Source organism: Numenius arquata, chromosome 19 (assembly GCF_964106895.1).
Source record: "Numenius arquata chromosome 19, bNumArq3.hap1.1, whole genome shotgun sequence".
Taxonomy (NCBI): Eukaryota; Metazoa; Chordata; class Aves; order Charadriiformes; family Scolopacidae; genus Numenius; species Numenius arquata.
The window spans coordinates 5723258-5750684 of NC_133594.1; the positions used below are offsets into that span (position 1 = coordinate 5723258).

General features: G+C 46.9%; 2 protein-coding genes across 6 annotated transcripts; one reads left to right on the forward strand and one right to left on the reverse strand.

Moving 5' to 3' along the window:
* Positions 1 to 268: 268 nt before the first annotated feature.
* On the reverse strand, positions 269 to 5753 carry SWI5 (SWI5 homologous recombination repair protein). Its single transcript, XM_074161393.1, has 6 exons — positions 5730 to 5753; positions 4078 to 4328; positions 3904 to 3952; positions 3292 to 3413; positions 2024 to 2118; positions 269 to 1049 (listed from the first exon to the last, which is right to left on the reverse strand). Exons 1-6 carry the CDS (start codon positions 5751 to 5753, stop codon positions 985 to 987), a joined length of 606 nt encoding a protein of 201 aa, XP_074017494.1. The 3' UTR covers positions 269 to 984.
* Positions 5727 to 26930, forward strand: GOLGA2 (golgin A2). Of its 5 annotated transcripts, XM_074161024.1 has the most exons (28): positions 5733 to 5799; positions 7170 to 7292; positions 7656 to 7736; positions 11084 to 11218; positions 11840 to 11883; positions 12031 to 12094; positions 12568 to 12627; positions 13092 to 13172; positions 15106 to 15144; positions 15655 to 15717; positions 15965 to 16058; positions 16725 to 16831; positions 17395 to 17453; positions 17701 to 17842; positions 18854 to 18943; positions 19154 to 19261; positions 19361 to 19448; positions 19953 to 20299; positions 21116 to 21229; positions 21519 to 21743; positions 22023 to 22122; positions 22210 to 22298; positions 22894 to 23047; positions 23188 to 23255; positions 23859 to 23961; positions 24224 to 24330; positions 24518 to 24686; positions 24790 to 26930. In XM_074161024.1, exons 1-28 carry the CDS (start codon positions 5752 to 5754, stop codon positions 25038 to 25040), a joined length of 3153 nt encoding a protein of 1050 aa, XP_074017125.1. In that variant the 5' UTR covers positions 5733 to 5751; the 3' UTR covers positions 25041 to 26930. The 5 variants fall into 5 exon arrangements, with proteins under 5 accessions (XP_074017126.1, XP_074017127.1, XP_074017125.1 ...); XM_074161025.1 differs by lacking the exon at positions 7656 to 7736 and having other exon boundaries at positions 5727 to 5799; positions 19956 to 20299; XM_074161026.1 differs by lacking the exons at positions 7656 to 7736; positions 13092 to 13172 and having other exon boundaries at positions 5727 to 5799.
* The last annotated feature ends 497 nt before the right edge of the window (positions 26931 to 27427 follow it).

The window sequence follows — 27427 nt, forward strand, 5'->3', positions numbered from 1 at the left end:
ACAACGGACCCACAGTCGGCAGAGCACTTCATCACCCAGAACTGCACGAAGCAGCCAAATTTAGTCTGGACGGTCACCCCCAATCCCAACACCTGACATTGGAACACTCACGCTCTCAACATAATTTTGGGTTTAGGACACCGCTCGCTTTCACAGTGACTCTGCATTTAGAAGGGAATAAAGGTAATTCAGCACCTCCCCGCTGCTGGGCGGTGCTGCCACACTGTCTCCATTAAGCCCTCAGAAAAACATTTCAATAATAGATGTTATAGTTGTCTCAGAATATAGTTTAAGAATTTGTTCCCGGGTTCATGCAAAGTTTTATAGGCTCTTACAGTGAATTACTGAGAAATGCGAGAGCTGCTTTATTCAGACTGGACAGTTCAACACAACTTCACATTTTGCCATTTACTACAGAAATGATACAAAACCTCTAGATACCAGAGCAGTTAAGTACAAAAACATAGAACACCCAGACTTATCCAGATTTGATCATAAAACAAAACAAAACCCTCCAAACCACCATGACTTCAGCCTTCTTCCCTCCCTGCTTCTGAGGGTTTTTTTTCTTTTCTTTCAAAGCAGCTATTACATTGCACATTTGTATTTCCTCACTTCCTCCATCCATTCCATATCCAAACAACCCCTGGATGTTGTAAAGAAGCAAAGGCTCCATAGGGAGTCTTAACATCAACCCAAATTACAACCTTTCCAATAAAAAATAAAAATAGTGTTGATCAGGTAGTAGACAAAATTATCCAAAGTCCTACATCCCTTTCCCACAAGCAGGAAACAGTTGATAGATTGAACAACTTTCATGTTCCAAAGCTTCCTAGAAATAAGGCTGTTAACCCATACTCTGTTGCAATTCTACATACTTATTTCCGAGGCCACCTTACGCCAGTTCTAAACCGCTACAGCACCAAAACGTAACGGCCCAGTAACAGTCATTTTTGCAGGATGTGGCAGTCTTCAGGTCCAATACTAGTCACTAAGCTCCAGATCGTATTCAGGGTAGAGCTGCTTTGTAGTAACTCCTCGGATAACAGCTAGAAAAGAAAGACATACCATTGCTTTCGTTAAGATCAAATCATTCAAGAGAATTTATGTTTTCCTCCCAGTAGCCCCTACCTATACCATAGAACCTCCCATAGCCAAGAAACCAAAGGTTTCACAGCTATGCTCCCTGCTTGTCTCAACGCTTTTCTATTTTTAAGCACATGAAGAGAAAACCTGACAAAAATTAGTATTTGGTAATTCACTAGTGATTGGGCAATATAAGCCTAGAATCAAAGAATCTTTAAAACAAACTCTGCCTTCATGGCAGGTTCTCCCTCTCTCTGTCTATATAAAAACATTGTGGCCAAGAAGGCCAACAGCATCCTGGCCTGTATCAGGAACAGCATGGCGAGTAGGACTCGGGAGGTGATGGTCCCCCTGTACTGGGCACTGGTGAGGCCCCACCTCGAGTGCTGTGTCCAGTTTTGGGCCCCTCACCACAAAAAAGACATTGAGGTGCTGGAGTGGGTCCAGAGAAGGGCAATGAAGCTGGTGAGGGGTCTGAAGAGTAAGTCTTATGAGGAGAGGCTGAGGGAGCTGGGGGTGTTCAGCCTGGAGAAAAGGAGGCTGAGGGGAGACCTTCTCACTCACTACAACTCCCTGAAAGTAGGGTATAGCCGGGGTGTGTGTGTGTGTGTGTGTGTGTGTCAGTCTCTTCTCCCAAGTCACAGGTAATAGGACTAGAGGAAACAGCCTCAAGTTGCTCCAGGGGAGGTTCAGACTGGATATTAGGAAATATTTTTACACTGAAAGGGTTATTAAGCATTGGAATGGGCTGCCCAGGGAGGTGGTGGAGGCACCATCCCTGGAGGTATTTAAAAGATGGGCTGACGTGGTGCTTAGAGACATGGTTTAGTGATGGGGACAGTTGGACTATATGATCTTAAAGGTCCCTTCCAATCTAGATGATTCTATAATTCTGTGATTGGCTTAGAAGTTCTTCAGCAGCTTTCCCCTGCCTTACCCAGCTTGCCTAGCAGCATCTGTCCAGCATCTTTAATATCATTATACTCGTGGAGCAGAGAGATGTGCTTCTCCAGTTCCTCCAGGCTGTAGCCTCTGTAACAATAAAGGCAGAAAGGTCAGAAATGACACAGCAGGATTGTTGCTGCTGCTGCTGCAGAGCGAGCACTGCCACCGCCGACTGAGCACAACAGGGATATTTGAGAGACACAAGCCCAGCACATCAAAAGCAGAATCTGAATGCAGCAAGTACAGTTGCTGCAAGTCATAAACATGAAAGCTACAAAATCAGCCAATCCTCATTTTGAGGGTTTTTTTCCACATCAAAACTTACTGGAAAAAAAAAAACAATCCAGCCCTCGAATTCTCAGAATCAAGTAGAAATAGGAATAGGTTGTGGTGAATTCAATTTATATGTATCTCTAATCTGTAGCTAGGTGAAAAAAAAATAATTAAGAAGGTCTGTTTATCCTTGAGGATAACTTCCCCCCCCCCCCCCCAGCACTTGGAACAGTCTTTGTTGCGCTACCATTTCCACTTCATGCACTACACACTATCTTAGAAAATATCACTCCTTTGCAACCAATAACCCACAGAGATTCCCTCTCTTTAAAAAAAATCAAGCAGCAATTCTATCTCAGAACAGTTCCTAATAAGTAGCTGCCACAGTGTGTCATAAGAATCCACAATAAAACAGTCGCACTACCCTGTACGTGGCACCCAAAGCGTTCTGCAGGCCACTTGCTTGCCTGGAAAACACCTCTGCTCCTTGAACACAAAGGTTTAACCCACTCGCCTCAGATACAGAGCAACTGAACATTTGATCAAGATGGAAGAAAAAAAGGAAGCTTTTCTCTGGGGCTAAATTTGGCAGGTTGTACAAGTCATGAGCTCAATTTTAATTCTCACATGAACAAGCTCTTCCAGTAGCATGACGTGTTGTAATATCACAAGGGTTAAAATTACTCATTCCCAGTTTACATGTAATTACCTCAACAACATCTGGGATAAAGTTAAAACCTTTTTATCCAAGCTCCTAGTAAAACTTGTTTTGCTTTACCAAATTAACCAGAAAGAATTCCCTCTTGTCTTTAACAGGTCCCATAACTCAAAAAAAAACCCCACACTGTAATCAACATCGCATAGCACCATGATAAAAATGGCATCATGAAAGGTCAGCTTTTAGCTCTAATTCCTGGACCATGTTTTGTTTTAAAAACAAAAATAACTGAGGCATCGCAGTGAACACTGAGCTTGCCAAGGACATACTCAGACAATAATTGTGCAATTTCCTGGTCCAGAGCGAGGTCTTTCTGTTTCAGCTCTTCAATTTCATACCGCAGGGCTTCTTCCTTGGCTCCATGAGGTTGGCAGGACCTCGGAGATGGGATCTGTAGAGCACAGAAGCCATTTAACACTCACTGACTCAGCCCTGGATAAGGTGCTGCAGCGCTGGAGGGCACTGACCAGAGAATACTCTATGTGTCACTGGATAAAAAAAGGAGACAAAGGAAAAAAATACCTCCTGGGTGGGAATAGGGGGAAGCTCAGGTAAAATATTTGTCAGTTTATGCAACGCGAGCCTGCTCCAGATCATATTCGACAGGATTTTGTAGATTTACGGTGTAAAGTGACAATAGAAAAAATAAAAATCACAAATTGGCTTTTAAGGGAAGGTCCCGGGACGGCGCAGCGCCAAACCTCGGGGCCGGCGGGGACTCGGGCAACGAGCAACTTCACCCTCCACGAAAATCACCCCCCGCGGGGCCGGGCCGGGCCGCCGGGGAGGTGCGAGCGGCTGCCGGGGGGCACGGCCCGACCCCGGGGAGAGCCGCCGAGCGGGACCCACCTCCCCACCCCGGAGCCCGGACGGGGACTCACCGGTGACTTGAAGCCGGGCGCGCCGCTCCGCCGGCCGCCACCGGGGGTCCTGGCAAAGCAGAGGGACCGCCGCGTCAGAGGCCGGGCACCCCCGCGGCGGGGCCAGGCCGCGCCGCCTCAGCGAGGGCAGGGGAGCGAGGGAGGGGAGAGGGGACAGCGGGGAAAGGGTCCTACCTCCTCGTCAGAGGCCGCGGCGGGGCTGGCGGGCGGCGGGGCGAGCTACGGCCCGCGATCGGTGTGGACCCCTCGGCCAGGGCTGCCGCCTCCCGCCGCACCGGCGCGGGGCACGCCGGGAGTGGGGGGGGGATCCTGGCGCGGGGCACGCTGGGAGTTGTAGTCCTGGCATCGCCGCGGGGGGGCACGTCGGGAGTTGTAGTTCTTCCTTCACAGGGCCCGGCCTGGAGGCCAAACTTCCCCTTGCGAAGCTGCAAGTAGCACAGGGCGTAATTATCCTAATTACCACAACCGAGGTGATGAGGCCTTCCAAAAAATGCCTCAGAGCAGCCCCAGCCCTGGAGCTGCAGCCGGGATGTGGTCTCAGGGGGAGCTCCGGCTCCCCATGGGCTCACTCACACCATATATATATATGTAATATATATAAAAATATATATTAGATATATATTTTTACAGGGGAAAAAACTGCTGCTGCCTGAGCCACCGGCTGCCCCACACGTCCTGCCAGCCCTGGGGAAGCGCTCTCTGAGGGGCCAGTGCAGCTGCCGGGTGTGCAGCCATAGCTGTCTGCTGTGGTTTGAGGAACCCACCACAATTTATTGTCATTTGGACAATTATTCTCTCACTTGGTGACCCCTCCCCACCCGGGAAGGGGAATTGGGGAAAAAACAAGGAAACCTGAGGGTTGAAATATAAACAGATGGAATAGAATAAGACTAAATAGCTAACATTAGTAACCCTAAAGAACCAGTATTGATCCCAATACCAATATAAAGCATAAAAGGACCATTCCCAGCCCGTTCCATCCCAGGGAGCCGTGCACTCCCCGCAGGGACAGCCAACGTGGGACACTGCGAGCGCTGCGGCTTTGGGAGGAAGGGACGGGCTCAGGGTCCGGCACCGGGGCAAGGAGTTCTCTGGAACATCAGCCATTGAGGGAGAGAGAGAGAGAATTCCTCAGCAAACTTCTAATTGATACTGAATGTGCTGAACGTTCGTGGTATGAAATAACCCCGTTGGCAGCTTGGGTCCAGTGCCCGGGTCTGGCTCCTCCTCATCCCCGCACCTGGAGAGCTCCAAAACACTGAGACCTTGAAACCCACACCCCAGAGCTGGCTCCAGAGCAGATATTATCACCAATTCAGACACCAGAGTCTTCTAAAAAGTGCAGGTTTCCCCAAGCGTTAGAAATTAGTCCCGTGTCGCTCAAACCAGGTCACCTTCCAAGGTCCCGTCCCCGCCGCCACAGCCTGGAGACCCAGAGGCGGCTCCGGGGGGGCCCTGTGGCATTCCTCGGGCTGGCCACACCGGCCAGCGCTCGGAAGGTCAGAGGACCCGGGAAGGGGATCACGGGCACGGGATCACAGACCGGCGACACCCGACGCCGGCGGCAGCCGCCACTTCAAAGGCAGCGCTGAGACATCAGGGAATAAAAACGGCGATGCGGAGCCGCAGGACGCGCCCTGCGCAGGCTGGGGACGCCTGCCCCGCTCCCCGCCCGGGTTTGTAACCGGGATCACCCCGGGCCATCCCGCCGCAGTGGAGCGGGTCCGCGCCGGTCGCCCCCCGCCGAGCCCCGCGGTGCGGCCCGGGCCCGGGCCGGGCGGGGCGGAGCCTGGCGGCCGCCCCCGCCGCTCCCCGCCGCGGCTGACGTGGCCCGGGCGCGGGGCGGACATGGCGGACGGCAGCAGGCAGAGCAGGCTGGCGGCGGCCAAGAAGAAGGTGAGGGGACGGCGGGGAAGGGAAGGGACGGGACGGGATGGGACTGGACGGGACGGGCAGGCGGCGGCCGGGCTCCACGGGCTCCGCGCGGATCGGGGCCTCCGGGCCGGGCCTCCCCTGAGGGAAGCGGGCCAGGCCCGACCGCCGCCGCCGCCCCCTCCCTCCGGACCGGGGCCGGGCCGGGCCGCGGTGGGACCGCCGGGAGCCCCCCGGTGCTGCGGCCGGGCCTTCCCCGCTGGCGGCCGCCCCCGACCCGGGGGAGGCGGTCGGGGAGAGGCCGGGCCTGGGCTGCCGCGGTGCCGAGCGGGCTGCCCGCCCTGCTTTGGTTGTTTTCCTTCCTCCCCCGCTTTTTCTTTTTCTCTTTATTTTTGTTTTTATTTTTTCCTCCCGGGGCGGGGGGGGGGGGGCGGCTCGGCCTCGCGCGTTCCGGCGGGATGCGCCTCTGTGTCAAAGTCATAGGGACGGGAAAAGTGTCCTGGAGCAAGCAGTTCAGGCTTCCATTTTGAAATCCTCCCAATAATGGGATCCTTCTTATTATTTCTATTTCTCCCCTCTCCACCCACCCACCCACCCCCAGCCGCAGCCATGCCCTGCCCGCCCGGCGGCTGGCGCAGCGGGGACGGGGGTGTTTGCGGGAGATGGCGGGGGGAAAGGGGGGCTGGTGGAAGTTATATTTACATATAAGTGCCCGGGACACCCCGGGTTTGCGCTGTTTAGGTGTTCGATAATGCACACGGCGATGCCAGAAAACCTGGCAGGGTTCGAGTTCCAGCTTATCATCAGACCGGCTTTTCCCGGGCGAAATGGATGAGATTTAAAAATCAGTTGTAGATTGTTTCTCCCCCAAGTTCACAGTTGTCATTACAGTCTCTGTATTAATGTGTTATCTGTCTGTCATTTTCCTTCTTAAAATCTTTCACCGAGTGGAAGATCTTACTGTCAGGCACTGCTTTTTCACTTTGCATTCAGGATTAATTGCCCTCTTAATTTTTCCTTACTGCTTTTAGTTATAACCCTAAAAAAACACCAAAATCCCTATTTTAATCTCCTTTTAGTTGCAGTATGAAGTATCAGATTGTTTCCCAAGAACATCACTAGCTGGATGCAAAAGTTAAACATTTACAACTCTGGGACTTGTGTCATAAACCCATCACTGGTTCCTGCTTTAGGCTTCTCTGGACTTGTTTTAATTTTTATTTTTTTCCCCAGAGGGACTAACTCTTTGAAGAGCGTTTCTCTTGTCCTTACGCTTGATCTGTCCTTTTACCCAGTGGAGATTAGTTGTTGGGGTTTTTTTTGACATACTCATAGACGGCATATTCTGTTTGGACTTCAGATTATTCTTTTTTTTTTTTTTTTTTTTTCCACAGCTGAAGGAATATCAGCAGAAGAATAGCCCTGGAGCAACTGCAGGAACCAAGAAAAAACGCAAAACTAAAGAAGGCAGTAGACCTGAGACTCCCACCAACGATGACCAGCAGCCTCCAGAGAACGTGAGTGTCTCATTCTTTCTCCCAAACCCATTTGTTCTTTGGTTTCCCAAACAACATGACCAGAGCTGGGAAAGGGTTGTGCCGGTGTAATAAATGAAAGGTGTAGATGCCTGGACAAAGCGTGCTGCTGCAGTTAGCACCACCTCTCCTGGAAGGTGGACGCTAGAGCCAGGGTATGTGCCGAAGCAGTGTCTCATTATACACCCTGTCGCGCAGCCCTGGGTGTGTCCAGAGCTGCTGTTTTGAGGTGCGTGCTCCTAATGAGCTGGAGGATGCCGGTTTCTTTGGCTGCCTTTGATTGACGTTTTCTCTCTGTCCTTTTCTGAGCCGTTTCTCTTTCCCCTTTTCTTTCGCCTCCTTTAGATTCAGAACATTCTGAAGGTGCTGGTGTCAGACCTTAACCGCTCCAATGGGGTAGCCATACCCTCATTGGACAAGAGGAAGGTGAGGCAGTGCTCGCGTCCCTCGCAGTGACTTGCTCTCCCTGCTGCATGCTTCAGGTTCTGTTCACACTCACCTCCATTTTTCGGATGGAGCCTTGTCCTGACATAGCCACTCTCAGTTGCTTGAGTTTTGTTGCTGTTTTATTAACATGAAGCTGTTTTGTTAACATGCGTTTCCATTGCTCGTAAGTGCTTGTTTCCTGCTGGTTTGTGTCAAACTTAACATGTGAAAAAGTGAACCTTGTCAAAAAGTCTTCCTCGGGATGGTCGAGCTTTGAGGTAAATCAGGAATTTGGGGTGAGGCAATAAGCTGAACTGCACTAGAAGAGGTGGTGTTTCCTTAGTCTGTATTTCTCCTGGTTTGGGTGTTGTTGCCTTATTTCTTAGAGCCTTGGTTCTGAAGGGCTCATCTCCAGGCAAGCAGCTGCCCCCAGTAAACTCTCCAGTTATTCCAGCCACCCCATTTTTTGACAGGCGATGACACTTGCGCAGGTGATGTACAGTCTGGCAAGTACCGTGGGGTGAAATATGCTGAGGCAGGAAGTCGGATACTTCAGGTCAAGCATTTACAGGCTTTAACATCTTCATGTTCCCCAGGTTGTGAAGAGGAGAGGGCAGGAAATACACCAATAAGCAATAGAAATGCATTCAGGAGCAAACATAAACAGCCTTTTTTAAAAATTTATTTTCAGAGTCAGTTTATTTAAATAAGGCTCAAATTGTGATAGAAACTCATGGAAGTCAAACTTTATAGCCCAGAATTTTCTTCCAATCTTGTTGTACCAAAGCTCTGCTTTTCATTTCACTTGCATCATTTTGGTAGCTTATTTCCCTACCACTGTTTCAATCTAGTTGTCATAAAGTAACTCATTATTGTATTTTTTGCATATCCATGTGTCTCCAGCAATAAATATAACTACAGTAATCACCAGGGGTACCAGGTAGATGCAGTGGAAGCTGCAAGGAGGAATGGAATTCACCCTGAATTGCCTTTGTATCCCTTTTCTCCTTTTTTTTTTGTGTGATAATACAGCAGCTGTTCTGTCCAATGCACAGAGTGAACAGCAGAAAGTTCCTCCACCTGGACCTGTAGGTTGATAATCAGTAGAACTTGAGTGACACGAAGACTTACTGCAGGCTGTGAGGGTGCTGGATGTTCCAGCAGAAAGACGTTTTGATTAAAGTTTCACTCTTGTCATGGGGAGTATTTTCACTTGTAAGCTCGATTTAAGTTAGATCTCAGAGGAAGAGACTTGTTTCACATTGGAGGGGGAGACGAAGATGGGTGGTCCATCACTGTTGTTGAGATGGCATTTGATCTTTCAGGGAAGACCTGCCTGTGTCTTCAGTTTTAGTCCTGTTCTGAAAACGGAGAATTTATTACTTCTATTCATTCTTGTTTTCCCGTTTTTTTTTTTCTCTGCTGCTTTGGCATGGAGAGATACATGTTGATCCGATGGCTGTTACGGAATTTGTGGATTATTGTGTTTTGGGTTTTAGGAATAATTTGAAAACTAATCTTTAATTGCAATATGTAATGGAAGAAAGATTTCTCTTTCCAGTTGCCGGCTTGTAAAAATCCTGAGTCAGGAAAATGCTGTTCACAAACTCACTTGACGCTAATAGGGCAGAAAAGCTGATCGTTAGCGTCTCAGCTACTGCTGCCATTGGTGTCTTAATGTGAGGCAGACCCCTCCCATCTCACCCACTCCAGCTTTCTTGGCTGGGAGACAGAAAACCCAACAAAATAGGAGCCTTTGTGTGAAAGTAAATGGATTCTATATGCTAAGCTGAGCAGAATTACTAACTTCTTACCTGACATTATTAGAACTTAGAAGATAATTGCTTTGCTCCTAACTCTTTCCAACAAATTCAGCTGTTCAAATAGTTTTTGGTGGTTTTTTTATTTATTTTGAAACGGGAGGAAGAAGTTATCATGGTTAAGGCACGTTACTGGTTTTTGCGTTTTGAAGCATTAAGCAAAAATAATGTCATGATTAGAAAAAAATTAAGGAAACATTTTTGAGATGTACTGGGGAAGATATTCCTTCTGTCCATCTGGTGTTCTATATAAATGAGTGTCTGAATCAATAAAGGTGAAGTAACTTGAAGCTGGAGGAAGTAAGGGAACTCCTGACCTTGCTATAAGCACCTTATATTGCTTCTTGAGAGCACAAGTATCTGTCCTGCTAAAAAAAAATTGAGAAAATTCTATTTTTTCCCTCTGCAGTCTTCCAGCTTATTGCTTTCATTAAATCTGTCTTCACTGTTACTGTATTTCCTCCTTGCTGCTTGATTCACGAGTGAAGTGCTGAGCAGGTAAACAGGGAATGCCAAGAGAAAGATTTCTTGTTTCCTGTGAAGCGCCAAGAAGGAAGTGACTGAAGTAAGAGGGAGCTCTTTCAGCTGGAAGAGCAGAGAGCTGCAATATATTGGTGGGGTTGAATGTTGAAAGGTTATCTCATTTGCTTCCTAAATATTGTTAAATGATGACTTACTGGAACTGGATGATGAAATAAAACAAATTGCCATAAAACACTAGAATGCTGCTCTGGGCCTTTATGGCTCTCTGATGCTGTACAAGGTAGATGACATTGCCCGGGCCACTGTGGCTTGGTAGAGGTGTCAGCAGATGCTGTTCATCCTCCCGCGAAGGCTGGATGAGAACTTGCATTGCTGTCCAGAAATAGTTTTTTGGCCCTTCTCTTTTCCATTTAGATTCTTGTAGTCATGGCATTCACAGCTCCAGCAGGGCCACAGGCACCTGCTCCCAGCCCCCCTGAGTTTGGCCTGTTTATAAATGTCCTGTTTCTAAACTTGTGGCTCATGGCACGCCATAAACTTCACTGAGTTTTAGATGGAGTGCTTGAGTTTGACTAACCCAGTTTTCAAGTAGTCACTAACCTGTTCTTTTCCGTCTTAATTTGCACACAGAGATCCGTGTTTTCCCCAGACACACCTTGAAGGCAGTGCTTTTCAAAGCAGAGGGACCACCATCTGGCTTTGCCCTCACTTGCTTTTTGGCAAATCCTTTGCAGTAAATCTAGTGGGTGAACTTGGAGTTGGGTGACGTTATTGCCCCATGTCACAGAAGCGAGTTTGATAGTGGGACCATGGGTTCTTCAGACTGACTCTGAGAGGGCACAGGTCTGGGACAGTGTTTGTTCGTGGGTCGATGCGGTCCCCTTTTTGCTCTGGGGAGAACACAGGTTCCTTCCACGTGTTTCTAAATGATTGATTGTTCACCCCTGTCTAGTTTTCACAGGCAGATCACAAGGTGATGTTTTCACGTGTGTTTTCATTCATTTTGCATGAAGGCTGTAATCCCTGTGATGTGTTTTGTGACAGGCATACTTTGACAGTGATGTTGCCACTCGTAACGCTGAACAGCTTGCTACCGATGTCCCCGTGCTATCTAACAGCAACAGTCTACCTAGTTGTGCTTCTGTTCTGCCTGCTCCTGGGAGCATGCAGCTGACGCAGGTTTGTGAATCATCATGAATATTGCCATTGAGCCATTGAACGCTGGTTAGCAATACCACCTTTTTTTCTGAGAAAGATGATCTTTATAAATATGACATGATTAGTTCAGATTTTCTCCTGTTAAAAATACCACATTCTCCACTCTCCATCTAGTCGTCATCTGTGAGAGCAGAGAGACAAGTAGTGTCCACGTGCCCCTGCATCTCCCAAATCTGCTACTTTCCTTCCCCTTCTCTCCCGTTTCATTAGCAGAAAGTGCCCTTAATAAGACAGAAGGTCTCCAGTCAGACCAATCTGCATTCCCTTTCACTACTTCAAGATTCCGTTGAAGTTTTTCCCAGCAAAGCAAAGTATTGATTAAACTGATAAGTAGTAACAGCAAACATAAAGCCTGTAACACTTAAGTTTCTCCATTCCAAGAAACCTGGGCTCACACCACTCAGAAATGATGTGTAAGCCAGGACTGAGTTGGTGGTTTTAAATCCGTCTTTCTTTGGGAAGCAGTAATTACAGGTGCTGTGGAACCTGAGCCCAGATGTAATCAAGTCTTAGTGACACACTCACAAATGTGACTCCCATCTTCTTTTACAGGCTTGTAAATTTTTGTGTTTCAATCCACAGATTCATGAAGCTGAGGATCACAAAAATGCTTTGGATGAGAACAGGTGAGTGTCTGTTTGTTCATCAAACAGCTTTGCAACATGATCCCAAAGTGTTCAACAGATAAAGTTTTTATTCCTCCCCAGTGCTGGTCTGATAGGGGGCAGTTCTCTGGGAGAAATTTTCATCGTGAGGTCTTTCTTTGTCCCCAGGTCTATCTCATCAACAGAAAGTCTCCGCCAGTTGTCTGAACAACTCAATGGCCTGGTTTCTCAGGTACGGCCTCGTTTGGATCCATTTGTCCTAATAATTCTCTTGATGTTTGATGTGGAGCTTTAAGCAGTCAGCTCAAGAAAACACTCTTCAGTCTCAGAGGTGTCTGCAGTCTCATCCTACCAAACAATACAATATTTAAGCATTGAGAAGCAAAAAGTGCTGTTTTAGGAATGTAAAAATTCAGCAGTAGGAAGAAGAGCAGAGTGGGATGAATGAACAGGATGTATTCATGGAAAGATGTATTCTTGATTTAGTGGAAAAGAATCTAAGTCAATCTGCATAATTCACATCAGCTTGTCACGGGGGGAGTCTGCATCTATCCTTAGCCAGAAAAGTCTGTTTTCTGTGCCTGTGTGGGGTTATTTGAAGTGAAAGGTGCTATAAGAAGTATTATTATGACAGCCAGTTCTTACTTAATAGTGATTTGTTGCCTTGGGGAATAAAACTGACTTACTTGACTGGTTTACTTCTAGTCTACATCGTATGTGAATGGGGAAAGTGCTGTTTCTTCCACAAATATTAAGGAAATGGAAGTAAGTTGTTCTCAGTCTATTTCTTTTTTCCTATTTGCAACTGTTGATCACTTATTGGGACTCTGTGTTTACAGCAGTGTTAATGAGACCTAATTGAATGCACAGCTCACATACACTGCTGTCTACTGTTGTCTTGTGCTGTAACTGCTGTAGAGTGATCTACAGGAGGCAGGTGTCAGAGGTGTTTCCAGTTTGGGGACTGGGGATAGTCTGGCTTCCATGCAACTTCACTTCTTATTTCTCATTCACTTTTATGTCAAAAAGAAGCCTTGGCAGAATGGATAAAATATGTTCACATCCCGCCTGCTTTTGTTGAAACCATAGATTTTGTTTTTGTTTGGAGAATCTGATTGTATCAAACTGTGGTAATGATTTATTTTTCTGTCCTTTTTAATTATTGCTTTTTTCCTCCCCTCCTCGTCTTCTGCTCCTTCCCTTTTCTCCTATCTGCATGTGCCCATCAGACACGTTACCAGGAGCTGGCAGTAGCCCTGGATTCCAGCAATCTAACTAACAAACAGCTCGTTACAAAGATAGAGGAATTGGTAAGAAACAATCCAACCAACCAGTTTGACGTTGTCTTTGCTGCTCCTCCATGCTCTCTGGGTGTCTGCGAGGTTATGGGTTCTCTCACAGTGCCACAAGGAAGGCTGCTTACACAGCGCTTTGTCAGGAACAAAATGGGCAGTATGGAAAACCGCTTAAGAGGATCAAAGTTTAAGGCCACTTGTGAATGTATTGGCTCATCTGAGGGACAAGAAACAGAGTTTTGTTGTTTCTATTTAAGCATGCTCTGTTGATCTCATCGTGCTTGCCCTGGATGATAAGCATCCTGATAAAACAGCTATTTCTGATCCTGGTCTGAATTCCTTGAAACACAGAATTCTAGTACTGGCAGCAGCGTGAAGACCTCCTTTCTGCAGGTGGTGATGCTGTTCTAAATATATCAGCAGAGTGGGAGCAATAGGTCTGAGAGAGAGCCTGGGGCTGGTTTCTGATCATATCCTCAGCTTCTCTTGGCACGATGAATGAACTGCTTTGTCCTGTGGCCTGCATGGATTCCCGCTGCTGCTTTTCAGCTTTAACACTGCAAGAAATGCAGCTAAGTGGACTTGTTTCAGTCTGAAAAGAGCCTTTCTTGTGTGAAATACTTTTCCTCATTTTGTTCCTCTCTCAAACTACACTTTTCCCAACGTTCAGCGTTTCCCAGTGTACCCCGTGACCCCTCTTGTTGTTTTGGTTTTGGTTTTGGGTTATTTTTATTTCATTCTGTTTATTTTTGTCTTTTAGCTGGGCTGCAGAGGTACCTGGTTTAGTGCACTGCCCAGCCAGGATTCTCCTTGTTTGCCTGCTTTTCTGTTTGCTTTTCTGGAACTGTGTAGGGCCTTTGCTGCATTTGTGGTCTTGCCTTTGATTTTCCTGGTTATGTTGTGCGCTGGCATTGCTAGAATCAAAACCTCTAACTCATCACCCTTCCATCTGCAGTTGTGTTTCAAAATGCATTGAAGCAGTAGTGGTGAAGAAACAGCTTGGCCAATGTCCATTCTTTGGGAAGGGGGAAAAATACTAATTATATAGTTACTTTTGAGGCATTTGTGAGAAAACTGTCTGAGGGACAACAGCAGATGGCAAACAGAGCAGCACAGTTTGTGTGCAGCCTGGACAGAGAGCTACCGCTTTGGTCTCCTTCACCACGTATCTAAAGATCATAGAATCATAGACTGGTTTGGGTTGGAAGGGACCTTAAAGATCATCCAGTTCCAACCCCCTGCCCTGGGCAGGGACACCTCCCACCAGACCAGGTTGCTCAAAGCCCCGTCCAGCCTGGTCTTGAGCCATGTATGGTCAACAAATCCCCAAGTACTTCACTCATAAGGTCAAAATTGGGAGGGACAAAATTATCCCTTTTTTCTGCATTTGGCTTCAGGTCTCTCCCTACTACCTTCTGCAGAAGCCAGCGCAAGTGTGGCTCTGCGTGATTTGAAGGCCAGTTGTTAAGTGGGATAAAGATCTAAGGTCTCAGTTAAAGGAAAAGACTCTGGGTTTTGTTTGGGTTTGGGGTAGTTTTTTGTTGTTGTTTTTTTTTTTTTTCAAAAAAAAAAAGCTTTTTTGGTGATGATCCTGATGCACCAGGATTGCTACAATCAATTTCACAGATGTGGGGTGTAAGTTTAACTGAATTTGGTGGATGCTCAGCTATAAACATCCAGGGGTTTTAGTAGTGGTGTTTGAGAAGAACTATGGTAATGTGCTGCGCAATGGAAAACATACCTGGCATATCAGGTATATTTGTGAAGGGAGACCCAAATCTATTATTTTTAATAGCTAAGATGAATTTCCTACTCTTCTACAGAAAGGATAATGGAAATTCTGTTTGCAGTAATTGGGCACGTATCCTATTTGATTAAAGTGAAAATGTGTTTCAGCATTATGAGAGTATTTTCTCTTAACTCTGGCACATCATTTTTTCCTCCATAGAAACAGCAGAACCAAGAAGCAATGAATCAGCTGGAGAAGGTAAAGTGTGTCCTATTTTTGGATAGATACAGAAATAGGTATCTGTTTCTCTGAGGAGCAGAAAGCAGAGTGGACTGTGGCACGGGCATACGTGATCTTGTGTTAGATTCAGTTTCATTTATAGCATAAGGTTGAATATTTTGACTTCCTGAGTTAGGCCTGGCAGGTAGCCTGTTTATTTAGACAGAAGCTAATATTTAAATGCTCCAGTACTGGAGGAGTGCAGTGGAGGCAGGGGATCACAGTTTAAATCCTTGCCAGTAGTTTGCATTCCAAACACTGCCACGTTTATGCTCGCAGTGATTGCGCTGTGCTGTCGTTGCCATTCTAGGATGGATAAATAATGAAGGAGTTCAATTAATGGAAGACTGAAGTACATCTTTAAAAATACTTGCGTCATATAGGTGCTGGAGGCACTACAATGAATCACTGCTTTTTCAGTTTGACATAAACCAACAAGGGTTAACTATTTACATTTTTGTGCTGAATAGGCATCATTTGTTTATGCAGGAAAAGAAGGAGTTTGAACAGAAATTCTCTAAAGAGCAAGCAGCACTGAGGGAACAGCTACAGGTAAGACAGAGCCTCCATTACAGTAATATCACCCAGCTTCTGCTGATCTCTGGATCACTGACCACTCACAGTCTTTATCCTGGAAGCCATGAGTCCATTCCTTCAGGGAAACTGGGAGTCACTCAGCCAGTCTGTACTTCCCTGCAAGAGCTCTTTGCCTTTACGGAATTATCCTTTTGTGACAACAGTGACGTTGCAGTTACAAGCAAAGAAGTTTTGTGCTGAGCTGATTTTTCCTTTCCCAAAGGTTCACATCCAGACTATTGGAATTCTGGTTTCTGAGAAGTCTGAGCTGCAGACAGCCCTTGGACACACTCAGCAAGCTGCACGGCAGAAATCAGGTAATTGATGTGAGCGCTCCGGCTCAAGCTGTTGTTAAACTGTGGATTTCAAGTCACAGGCATGATAGTTCCTGGCAGCCAGCTCACAACAGTCACCGACTCCCTAATGAGCAATACTTGGCACTGTCACTGCGTCTGTCATCGTAGCTGCCCCCGAATTGGAGCATGTTGATCCCATGGCAGTTGAGGTTCTTTTGTGCATCACTAAAGCCTTGTCAGCCCTGTTTGGGCCTGGTGACTACCCCAGGCTGTTCCTTTCTGACTTTCTGATTCTTTTAAAACTTTGTTCCCTTTTCTCTGCCCTCCCTCCCACACAGCTGTCACGTTAACCTAGGTTTTACTCGAGCCTTTCATTCTGAATTAAATTTGAGCAATTCTATTAGGGAAAAAAACAACCTCCAACCAAACAACATATTGTCTGATGTTCTGCAAAGGAAGTTTCATCATCTCTCTCTAAAAGTGAGGAAGGTAGTTACAGAGACCTTTTCTGCCCAGAGTCGCTAGTGATTCACCTCTAGAGCCAGGAGAGGAACCAGGTCTACTGATTTACAAAGCTCTGTGCTGCCTGAAGAACTTGTTGACAAAGTAGAAAGTGCTGTTCGGCCAGTTCCAAATCGCTCTTTGTGGTCTAGACTCAACTGACTGACTCTGCTCTGACTTGTTCAGGAGAAGTTGAAAACCTTGCTGCTCGTTTACATTCATCTCGCCAGAGGGTATCAGAGCTAGAACGTACTTTGTCCTCCATCTCTATGCAGCAAAAACAGTCAGAGAAGGTAAGAGTCACCTCTGTTTATGCTTAACCAGCAGCTCTGCCTTTGGCTATTTGCTTGTCACTACACTACTACAAAGTCTGTAGTCCCGGCTTAGAGAAGAGGCAGAAATTAACCTTGTTAATTAACCTTGTAAAGCCCTGTGTTCTCCATGATCAAGGCAAACTTCATTCAGGTTTCTGTGACCACTAATCACATGGTCCTGTTGCTGTCTTCAGATCTGGCACCTTTCTTCATTAGCCTTGCCAGCTCCACACCATAGAAGCCTCACTGAGACCTTCTCCCAGGAGGGTCTCCCTCAAACAGACCCTTTAGTATTGATATTAATCCAGAAGTTTGCAGAAATAACCTCATGTTCAGTCAGTAGCTTCACATTTGAAAAGACTGAACAGACTTATTCCTGGCAAATTCAGGAGGTTCTAAGCAAACCCATCCTGAGGAGTTTGCCAAAGTTACGACCTTTTCCACTTCAGCTGATCTGCTAAAGGTGGAATGAAGTATTTTTTGAACATCTTACTTGTTTGGCTAAAGTCTGTGGATGAATCAGTCATTTCCTTTTTCTCCAGCATAATAAAGAGTTGGTGAAGGAGCGAGACAACCTGAAAATAGAACTGTACAAACAAAGGTAAGTCCGTTCTGCTTGTTACTGCAGAGTGATGCTGCTCTTCTCGGTAGAGCCACAAAACATAACAAGGGGCACGGACCACAGGTGGTGACTTGGGAGGTTGGATATTCAATTTAAATTTAAAAAGCCACTAGATGTGATTTCTGTGATTCCAGCTGCTATGAAGGACTGGATTAGTAAATCTATGACATGGACATCAGCAGACCCAGAGTACATATGGTGATGCCACTTTAATTCTTTGTTCCAGCAAAAGTAGTGAGGAAATAAAGCAGCAGAATTCGGAGCTGTCAGAGAAAGTTCACTCCCTGGTTTCTGCGAACTCGGCTATGAAGTTGGATATGGAGGATTTGCATAAGAAACTGGAAATGGCTGAACTGATGATTCAACAGGTAACCATAATATTCCTGGGATGTGAGGGTAGATCATGCTGATCATTGTAAGACTTTGCTTCTGACAGTGGGGGGCAAGACTTAAGTCTTGTTTTTAAAGGAAGGTGCAAAATCTAATCAAGGCATCCTCTTAGTAAAAGGCTTTCAGTGACGGCTCTGAGGAATAGAAAGCCCATATTCTAAGGAGTGGGAGCAGTAGATTGAAAGACTTTGTGGCACTGGTCTGCTAAAAGAATGTTATACAGTACGAGTTATACAGACTGAACATACCAAGTGTGAAAAGACAGTGAATTTCCTGCTTGTCCCCGTACAGCGTTTTGGTCAGTAGTTGTTTAGTCTCACTGAGAAACCAGTTGAGTTGGGCAATGGCAACTTGAGGGTCAGATGGGGAACGTTAAGAGAAGCAGCCAGTTAGAAAGGGAGTTCTTGAAGCCAGCTGTGAGCAGTTCAGAGTTAAGCTTGGTGTTAAGGTGAGCCTGTGAGGCAAGAAACTTTCTTTTTTTTCAGGTTTTTCCCCCCCTTTTTTTTTTCCCCACACAGTGGCTTAAGTTACCCTTGAAAACAAGCCAATTGCTACTCTTCTAGGAAAAGTACTGTGTCTCAGCTGAAGCAGCCTTGCTCCTTAGCCCGCTGACATGTGCCAGACATAGGCTTTAAATTCCTGACGTGTTTGACAACTTCTAAGGTCACAAGCTTTTATACCATCTGATCTGGCTGCATAATACAGATTCTGGAAATGCACAAAGTTTCTGAGCCAAATAATTTGATTAAAGCACATTTTCTTAATTTAAAAAAAAAAAAGTAAACATAAAACTGGTAGGGAGGAGCTGCCCAGTTCAGCCTGTTTTACAGGGCTAAAATCTAAGCTTTTTTTCTTTTTTTTCATTGGAGCACTTTAAAGGGCTATAGAAGGTTACAGCATGGGTCACGTGGCAGGTTACTATCAGGGGAAAGGCTACACAGAAATTGAGTACTAACATTTCACCATAACTTTCTGATTTTTGTTGGCAGTTCTCAAGTCAGGCAGGGAGTCTGGATGCCAACCAGCAGTTGCAGATGGCACTGGAAGAGAAGGTGGGCCTGGAAACCCAGGTTGCGCAGGTGAGCTTATATATCTATATATATATAAATATTTCATATTTATGAAACATGATCCAAAGCTTGACTTCTGTAAAGAAACTTCTGTGGCAGAAGAACGCACCCTGAGCTTTGCATTAACACTGGTTTCTTCAAGCTTTATCCCTTAAGCAGTCACTGCCAATTTAATTTAGCCAATACAATTTTCTTTGTGCTTTATTTTGTTTTGAACAGCTCTCAGAGTCACTTCAGCAGCTCCAGGCGGAAAGGGATCAGTATGTAGAGAAACTGAAGGAGGAGCGGAGTGTTTGGCAGCAGCGGGTACAGCAGCTCTCTGAGCAGGTAACGTCAGGGGCAGCATCGCAGCTGCTTTTGACAGGCCCAGGTGGGAGTAAATACACCACGACCATTGTTTTAACTTTCACTTGTATGGCCTTGCAGGTCCACACGATGGCAGAGGAGAAGGAGAAGTATATGGCCCAAATTCGGGAGCTGGAAGCCAATATTACAGAGCTGTTGAACAAATCAGGTATGGCTTCCTACATGGGGCTTCATTCACGCTGCAGAGCACCAGAGGGTTAACTCTGTCCCCGCTGTGCAGGAACTTCTGCACAGAGGTGCAAGTTGGTCTGATGTTCTGAAGCTGTGAAGGCAGCTGAAGGACTGGTGACTCTAAGAAACCTTTCATCCTACCAAACAACAATAGAACTACTTCAACTAATTGAGCACCAGACTTTGTCTTTAGTATCCGCCTGACTGTATTGCCAGCCTCTCTGGCCCAGGAGTTTGAGGAGGCAGGATGCTCTTGCTGGGGCTGAGGGAGTCAGCAGCACACAGCAGGATGCTGTGCTTGGGTTTGGGGTCCCTCCGTTCCTCTCGATGCCCTGCAGTGAGGATTAGATACTGCAGGTGGTGACACCTTCTGGGTCACAGAGCCCTATAGGTTGGGGTTTGCTTTATGTATGTAATAGTGATGTGTGTTACACAGTCATTTAGCTCTTTGACTGAGCTGCTTCTGATTCCGTTTCCTCAGCAGTTAAGCCCATGGATATTGAGCCTTCCTTACCACCAGGGCCCACGGCTGCTGAGCTGAGTCTGCAGGAAGAGATCCAGCGGCTGCAGCAAGAGAAGGAGGAGCTGCATGGGCAGTTCCAGGCCCAGGTCCGGGACAACGAGCAGCTGAGCCACCTCAACCGGGAGCAGGAGGAGCGGCTGCTGGAGCTTGAGAAGGCTGTGCAGCGCTACAACGAGGAGTCTGTGGACAGGCAGCAGATCCTGGAGGACATGCAGAGTGACAAGGCCACAATCAGCAGGGCACTGAGCCAAAATCGGGAGCTGAAGGAGCAGCTGGCTGAGCTGCAGAATGGGTTTGTGAAACTGGTATGTTTCTTTCGTGCATCTTTTCCCACTGCTTCCCTCACTGGTACAATCTTTCCATAGCATAGATGTAAAAACCTGATAGAAGCATTATCCGTCTCTTGTCCTCTGAGGCTATGGGTGCTCCAACTTCTGTGATCCGTATTGCCATGCCAGGAGGTTCCCTGTAATCCCTTACTCCCTCGGGTGCTCTGGCAGATGAACCAATACCTTTGTTCAGAGCAGTTTCCAGTCCCTCTCATCCCCTGGCAGTCAGGCTATTTCTTTCCCTGATTATTCCTCCTGCCCTTTGACCCTTCCCATTTTCTGTTCCCTGTATTTGCCCATGAGGAAGAAGTTCTCAGCAGTTTTCTCTCCTGCTGCTCTCATTCGTATCCATCCTGGAGCTGAGTCCTTACTCTTGCTTCTTCCAGTGTAACAGCTTCCCCTTTGGGGTCCTGGCAAACTGACACATGGTCTAGCTGCTAATTTTTCTTTAGTCCTTTCTGAACTCTTCTTGGTTTTGAATGTCTGTGGCTCTGTTTGGGGTATTCCTACCACCCGTCTGCTTTGGAGCTGACAGGCTGTGTGATGTGCCAGGCCTCTTTTGGCGCTGTCCCAGCACTGATTCCCCTGGCTCTTTCCTTGCTCTCCTTCCGTCTTCTGAACCTTTTTGTAAGTTATTTACTGCCCTGAACAGTCAATTTATGGCCCTTAGTTACTCCCCAGAATGACACAAGGGATGGCACCCTGTTGTATCGGGAAGGGATGTGGTTTATTGGGAGTATAGGTTTATGTTGGTTGGGGCAATTTCCTTAGACAGTGGCATTTGTCTTGCAGACAAATGAGAACATGGAGGTTACAAGTGCCCTACAGTCAGAGCAACACGTAAAGAAAGAGCTGGCCAAGAGGCTCGGGCAGCTGCAGGAGAACCTGGGGGAGCTCAAAGAGACGGTAAGCAACAGCCGCTGGGATGGCAGGGCAGGTACGGAGCGGTTTATGCAAACTGCTGGCAACTTTCCCAGCTTTGATGGAAGGATGGAAATGGGTATTGTAATGATCAAGCTGGGAACCTTCCCCCATCGTCTGCTGTCTGATGTGAGGGACCAGCATGTGGGGGCAGATGGTGGCTGCCTGCCTAGCTGGTGGCTTTGGGGCAATGTTGACAGCTTGGATCATGTCACACGGATCAGCTTTTCTGGCAGAAATGGTTTGATATGATGGTTTGATCTTGTTGTGTCAGCTGGAACTGAAAACACAGGAGGCTCGGGGGCTGCAGGAGCAGCGGGACCAGTACTACGGCCACTTACAGCAGTACACCGTGGCCTACCAGCAGCTGGCTGCCGAGAAGGAGGAACTGCACAAACAGTATTTGCTGCAGACACAGCTGATGGATCGGCTACAGCATGAAGAGGTTCAGGGGAAGGTGACAGTGGAAATGCACCTGAAAGAGCTGCAGCAGACCAAGGTAACGGTAAAAAGGGGCAAGCAAAAGATGGGAGGAAAAGTGCTTACCTGCATTAAGTATTAATTAAGCAAAAGGTTGGACCAGATGATCTTTGGCAGTCCCTTCCAACCTGGGCTATTCTGTGATTCTATGATTCCATCCTGTGCGATACAGGTGAATGATCCTCGCCTGGAGCAGAAGCACTGTTTTTTGTGTGTGTGGTGCTACTGCCTGAAGATGTAGTGGCTGTTTGCAGTCTGGCCTGCACAGGTTTCAGTGACTTCTGCTTCTCCCTTACAGGAAAATCTGGAAGCCGTAGCTAAGGAAAACAAAGAGCTGCAGGCCCAGATCAGTCAGTTGGCAGCAGACCTGGATGGCAGGGTTTTGCACCGACTAGAGGGTGAGTAGCTGCGGCTGGTCTCAGGGAAGAGGCAGAGCTGGGCTCTCTGGGGTATTACCTCCTTGTTCACCCTCCCTCCTTTTACAGGAGACGGAGTTGAAAGTGAAGCAATGACTGAAGAAATCCAAAAATTTTCATTTGTGATCCCAGAGAAGTTTGAAAGCCATGAAGAAATGGTGAGTCTTAATAGGTAGAAAAGCCTCTGGTTTTAGTTCTAAACAAATATCTAGAAAAGGAGGCAGGTTAAATTGCAGAGAGGTTGCACTGGGTGCATGGAGTGGGCTGTTGATCAGCTGTAATTCCTACCAACGGAGGCGCAGTAATGAGGGAAGGTAACAGTTCCTTGTGCGTAGCAGCAAAAACCTGCAGCATCCTTGCTGGAACTCTGGCACTGGCTTTAATTATGAAGACAACTCAGCTGGCAGAGTAGCTCTCTAATTGTGATGATGATGTTCTCTTTAGTTTGGAAGGCAATTTGGAAATGGTGTTGAATAATATCTACTAGATTTTTCTGTAAGTAGAGTCATAATTGGAAAATACTGTGATCAAACAGATATCATGGGAGCTAGTATTTAACCTGCGTATTTGTACTGCTTGGGAATGAGAAAAGATGCAGTAGTTGCTGCCTGGTTCAGTTCCAGGGCAGTCACTGAGTACTTCGGTTTTGTACCCATAAATAAAATGAGGTGAAATGTTACTCTGTCCTGAGATGGACCATTGGTCACGCCTCACACAGGAGAAGCACTAATGTGTGTACTCTGGAATTCTTAGGTTGCTTTCTTGACATCTGCCATGTCCCAAGTGGAGAAGGAGCGAGAGGACATGAGGCAGCAGCTGGCTGCTCAGAAGCAGCAGTGCAGAAGCCTCCTGCAGCAAATAGCAGCTCTTAGGCAGGAGCAGCAACACAACGTCACGCTGGCGGGAGGTAAGAATTTTGTGCAGTTTGGAGACAGTGAATATGGAGGCCTGGCTCTGCCAGCTCCTCTGGCTTTTGAAACACAGCTACAGGCTTCGTGAGTGCGTCGTGTCCAAGGAGGAACTGTAAATTATATGTGTTCCTTCCAGGTTCCACCATGGATACTGTTCCAGTGGAAGTCCATGAGGCTTTGAAAACTGCCATGGAGAAACTACAGGTAAGCAGAGGATCTCACCTTCTTTCAGCCCTGCTACACTGCTCAGCTAGAGTTTGATCCAGTGTCACACTCTCACAGCACACACAGACAGGCTGTAGGGGAATAAGCAGATGTTCCATAACAATAAGCTACTTCCTAAAAAGTTTAGCACTGCCTGTCTCAGCACAGGAAAGCTTGCAGCAGTAACTCCCCTCCCACACCCAAAGATTGCGAGTATAAGGGCCTAACACTGACCTGTGGTCTCTTTCTAAAGAAATAGCTGAAAACCAGACTGAGTATCTTCACCCTGCTGGGATGAAGGGGTGGTTGCAGTCTTGGAGCCAAATATGACCAGAGCTGGGCTGTCCCAGCAATGAGAAGGTTAAAAGGCACTTTGTTTCATCAGCCCTTCTGCTTCCCAAAATGCAGAGATGCCTTTTTACACCACCTCTAGCTCTCCGTCTCCTCTCTGTTCCTTTTTAGCATCAAATTGGAGACAAGTTGTAAAGGCAGGAAGATTTGTTCCCTAGGCCCAGCCCAATGTGATTGGAGGATGTTGTCTTTAACACAGGGATTCTCTGTACACGAGCAGCTCAGATGATTGATACCAATTCTTGTGTTCAGTCCCGTTTCACAGACCTGATGCGGGAGAAAGCTGATCTGAAGGAGCGGCTGGAAGAGTTAGAACATCGCTGCATACAGCTCTCCGGGGAAACAGACACCATCGGTATGTTTAGGCAACACCGGCACAAGCTAAAGCTGGCTCACTACGTTATTTATTTGGGGAACAGAAGGACCCCAACAGCTTTTGGAGCTGGAGCCCTCCAACTACCAAGCAGTCCTCGTCTCCTGCTGCTGCCTAACTAGGCTGGATCCCCAATCCAGGGCTGGATTTGCTGGATCCTCGTACCACGTAGTTCTATGCTCACCGTAAGGCTTATACCCCAGTCTTGCTAACGCTTCTTCCTTACGCTTCTCTTGTATTCCAGGGGAGTATATTGCATTATACCAGAGTCAAAGGGCTATCCTCAAACAGCGGCACCAGGAGAAAGAGGAGTACATCAGCAGATTGGCCCAGGATAAGGAAGAGATGAAGGCAAGGAATCTTTTCTGTAGTACTGCTCCAAGCGGTGCAGGCCTGGGGAGCACTTGCACAGTCCAAACCTTTATGTGTTGTTCTTCAGCTAACTGTGAGGTTGCTAATTTGTGATGGAGGCAGGACTGCAACCTGTAGGGCAGTGTTTGTGTGCACGTTTCATGGGCTTTCCTTTACTTTGGTGCAGATGAAACTCCTGGAACTGCAGGAGTTAGTGATGCGTCTGGTCAGGGAAAGGAATGAATGGTACAGCAAGTACGTAGCAGCCGCTCAGAACCCAGAGCTGTTAGCGAGCGAGACCGACAGCGTTCTTCCGGTGGAGAGGCGCATTGAACTGAACGCTACCGATGGAGAAGGTAAGCTGTGGCCGGGACACGTTCTGTAAAATGAAATAACGTGAGGTCTCGGTGCTGTGCGTGGATGGGTGTCACCTGCCTGCCTTGTCTGTGTTCCTCACAGGGTTAAGAGAAGTGAATTTAGCAGATGAAGCAGAACAAGAGGCTGCTGTTCTTCATCAATCCGGTTTCTCCCCTATTGACAGTAAAGCTGCTCAGCCAAGCCAAGAGGATCCCACAGCAAAGCAAATAATGCAGCTTCTCAGAGAAATCCAGAACCCTCAGGAGAGGCTGAGCTCCCTGCTGGAAAACCCCTGCATTCCCTTCTTCTACCGTGCTGATGAGAACGATGAGGTCAAAATCATGGTAGTTTAAGTGGCGCTAAATCTTAATTACAGCAATTTTCTATGAGTCTGAAAGGACCTATCTGACTTGTACGTGCCCATACCTCTGCTCAGTGCCCTTGGCGAGAACAGATTCTTAAAGACATCAGGAAAGAGGGATTGCATCAGACAGAACTCGAGCATCAGGGCTCATCCTCCCTTTCTCTTTCTTCTGTTACTTGGTGTGCTTGGAGTACAGGCAGACTCACACTAATCCTGGGAGGTGGCTGGTGCTGGCACTTCACCTGGGCCAGGGGGAAGGGGATTCCATGACTTCGGGCAAAATGACTTGATCCTTTGTCCCAGACTCTGCCGCCAGCAGCCAGCTTTGCAGCAGCGACTGAGCAGCGGTTCTGATCCATCGCTCGTGACTGTAATTGGCCTAGATCCTTCCAGGGCTCCCAAAGCGACTAACTTATTCTGGTAACGAACTCTTCGGACTCTAAACAGGTTGGTTTTCTTTCATACTATGTATCTTTAAATTTCCCACTTTCTTCTGCAGCCTGTCTCTTGCAACTGTATCTGAAACTGGCCTGGTCAGTCTTGAACAGCCAAAAGATGCAGGTTCCTGGCCCGCGCGCCAGCCCCATCGATTCTCATTGCTCGGGAAAGGGAGCCAGGGTGGCCTTTTGAGTCTTTTTGGTTACTTGACAAAGCTTTATGTGATTTCTTGGGAGTGGGGTGGAAATGTAACTGCACTTTGAAGGATGATGTGTTTCACTTGTACGTGTCTGAAGGTTTTATTTATTTTAAAAAATGGGAGAAATAAGTAAAAGGAAACCACTTAATAAACATGCTTTGTTTTGAATTTATGGACTCTAGGGGTTCTAGCTTGCCATCACTTAACTTTCCTCCTCTCCTATTTTGGTGAGGAGGACTTTAGGTGGAATTCAAGATCCTGTGCCCCCTGGTAGGTTCCTGGGACACACATCAGTGATAGTGGCATCACCTGGCTCTGCCTTGAAGCTGTAGCCCTAATGCTAAGGAGAAAACAAAATGTGGTGGGAGGAGAAAGGCCCCTGAAGCAGCAGCAAAGCAAAGCCCTCGGGTACGCAAGTGGTGAAGCAAACGGCCCGTGGATGTCCTGCAACTACATTTGCATGTTCCTAGGAGGGTTAGTTTCAGCAATGGCATTTTAAGGAAAAGTACAGGGGAGGTTTGAGGGACCAGATGGTCACAGCTGTGTGATCCCAACACTCAGGCCTGGGCTGGTGCCTGGAGCAGCACCTACCACCTCTTGTCAAAATAAGATGCAAGCACAAGAAAACAGTATCAATTTTTGTGTTTGTCAACAACAAAAACAGTTGCTCAAGCTTTACACCAGCACAGCAGAGACAGCTTTTCTTCTAATGCCAGAAGCAGATTGTGGGTTGGGGTTTTTTTTTTTGTTTTTAAAAATGTTTTGTCTTGATGTTTCCGTATACAACTGAAAAAAAGCATACACAAAACAAATAGTACTTTCCTGTGAAGGCAACAGGGGAAGATGGAAGCTGTTCTTTGAACTCCTCCTTTCATTTGATTGACACTAGTGGTGTCCGTTACTGTACAATGCAAGTGACACAGGCTCCCAAGCTCCTCGCTGCCCAGGGTTGTGTACATAGTATATCCGTGTAAAATGCTGTATATTCCTCAAAGAGAGACTAAGCCTTTTGCAGTGTTTAAGGCTGCTTAGGCTATTCATAAATCTGTATCATAACTAATGGGGGCAGGGCTGTGATTTAATACAGAGCATTATTATAAATGGAATAAATATTTATTGGGTGTTTTACTCTAGTACTGTGAAGGAGACAAGACCAGTGAAGAAGGTCTGCAGGCTGTTGTAGAGGTGACTTAATCCTGTTACAAATCCACTTTCTGAATAAACTTATTCAGATGGGCACTGACTAGATGTATTTCTTCTGTCCAGCTCACCTTGAAATTCAGCCAGGAGAAAAAGTGAAGAATGAGTTCTTTATTAAGAAGACCTGCCCTGGCATGGATGCCCTTTTCACTTAACTTTCACGAATGTTTTCCTGTAGACAGGCTGCTGACAAGCCCGAGATGTTTCTCTTGGCCAGCATTGCACATCCAGACCCTCGCTTCAGATTCATTTTTCACCCTGTTCCCTTTAGGTTAGTTTCCCCAACCCCACCTTTACTTTGAGTGAACTCAGAGCAGGAGCTACCCTTCAGCTGACACACAGTTGCTTTAAATTGGAGTAACTGAACTGCCTCAAATCTGAGGCACAGAGGCAAAGTAGAAAAATGCTTCTTAAAGGCCCTAAGCACCAGATAACAGGAAACAGCTGTTACACAGAGGGGGCACTTTGTTTGGCAGGGCCGTGGATCAGTGGGCAGGAGTTTATCATGCCTGGGCAGGGGAGGTAGAGAAAAAATAGGA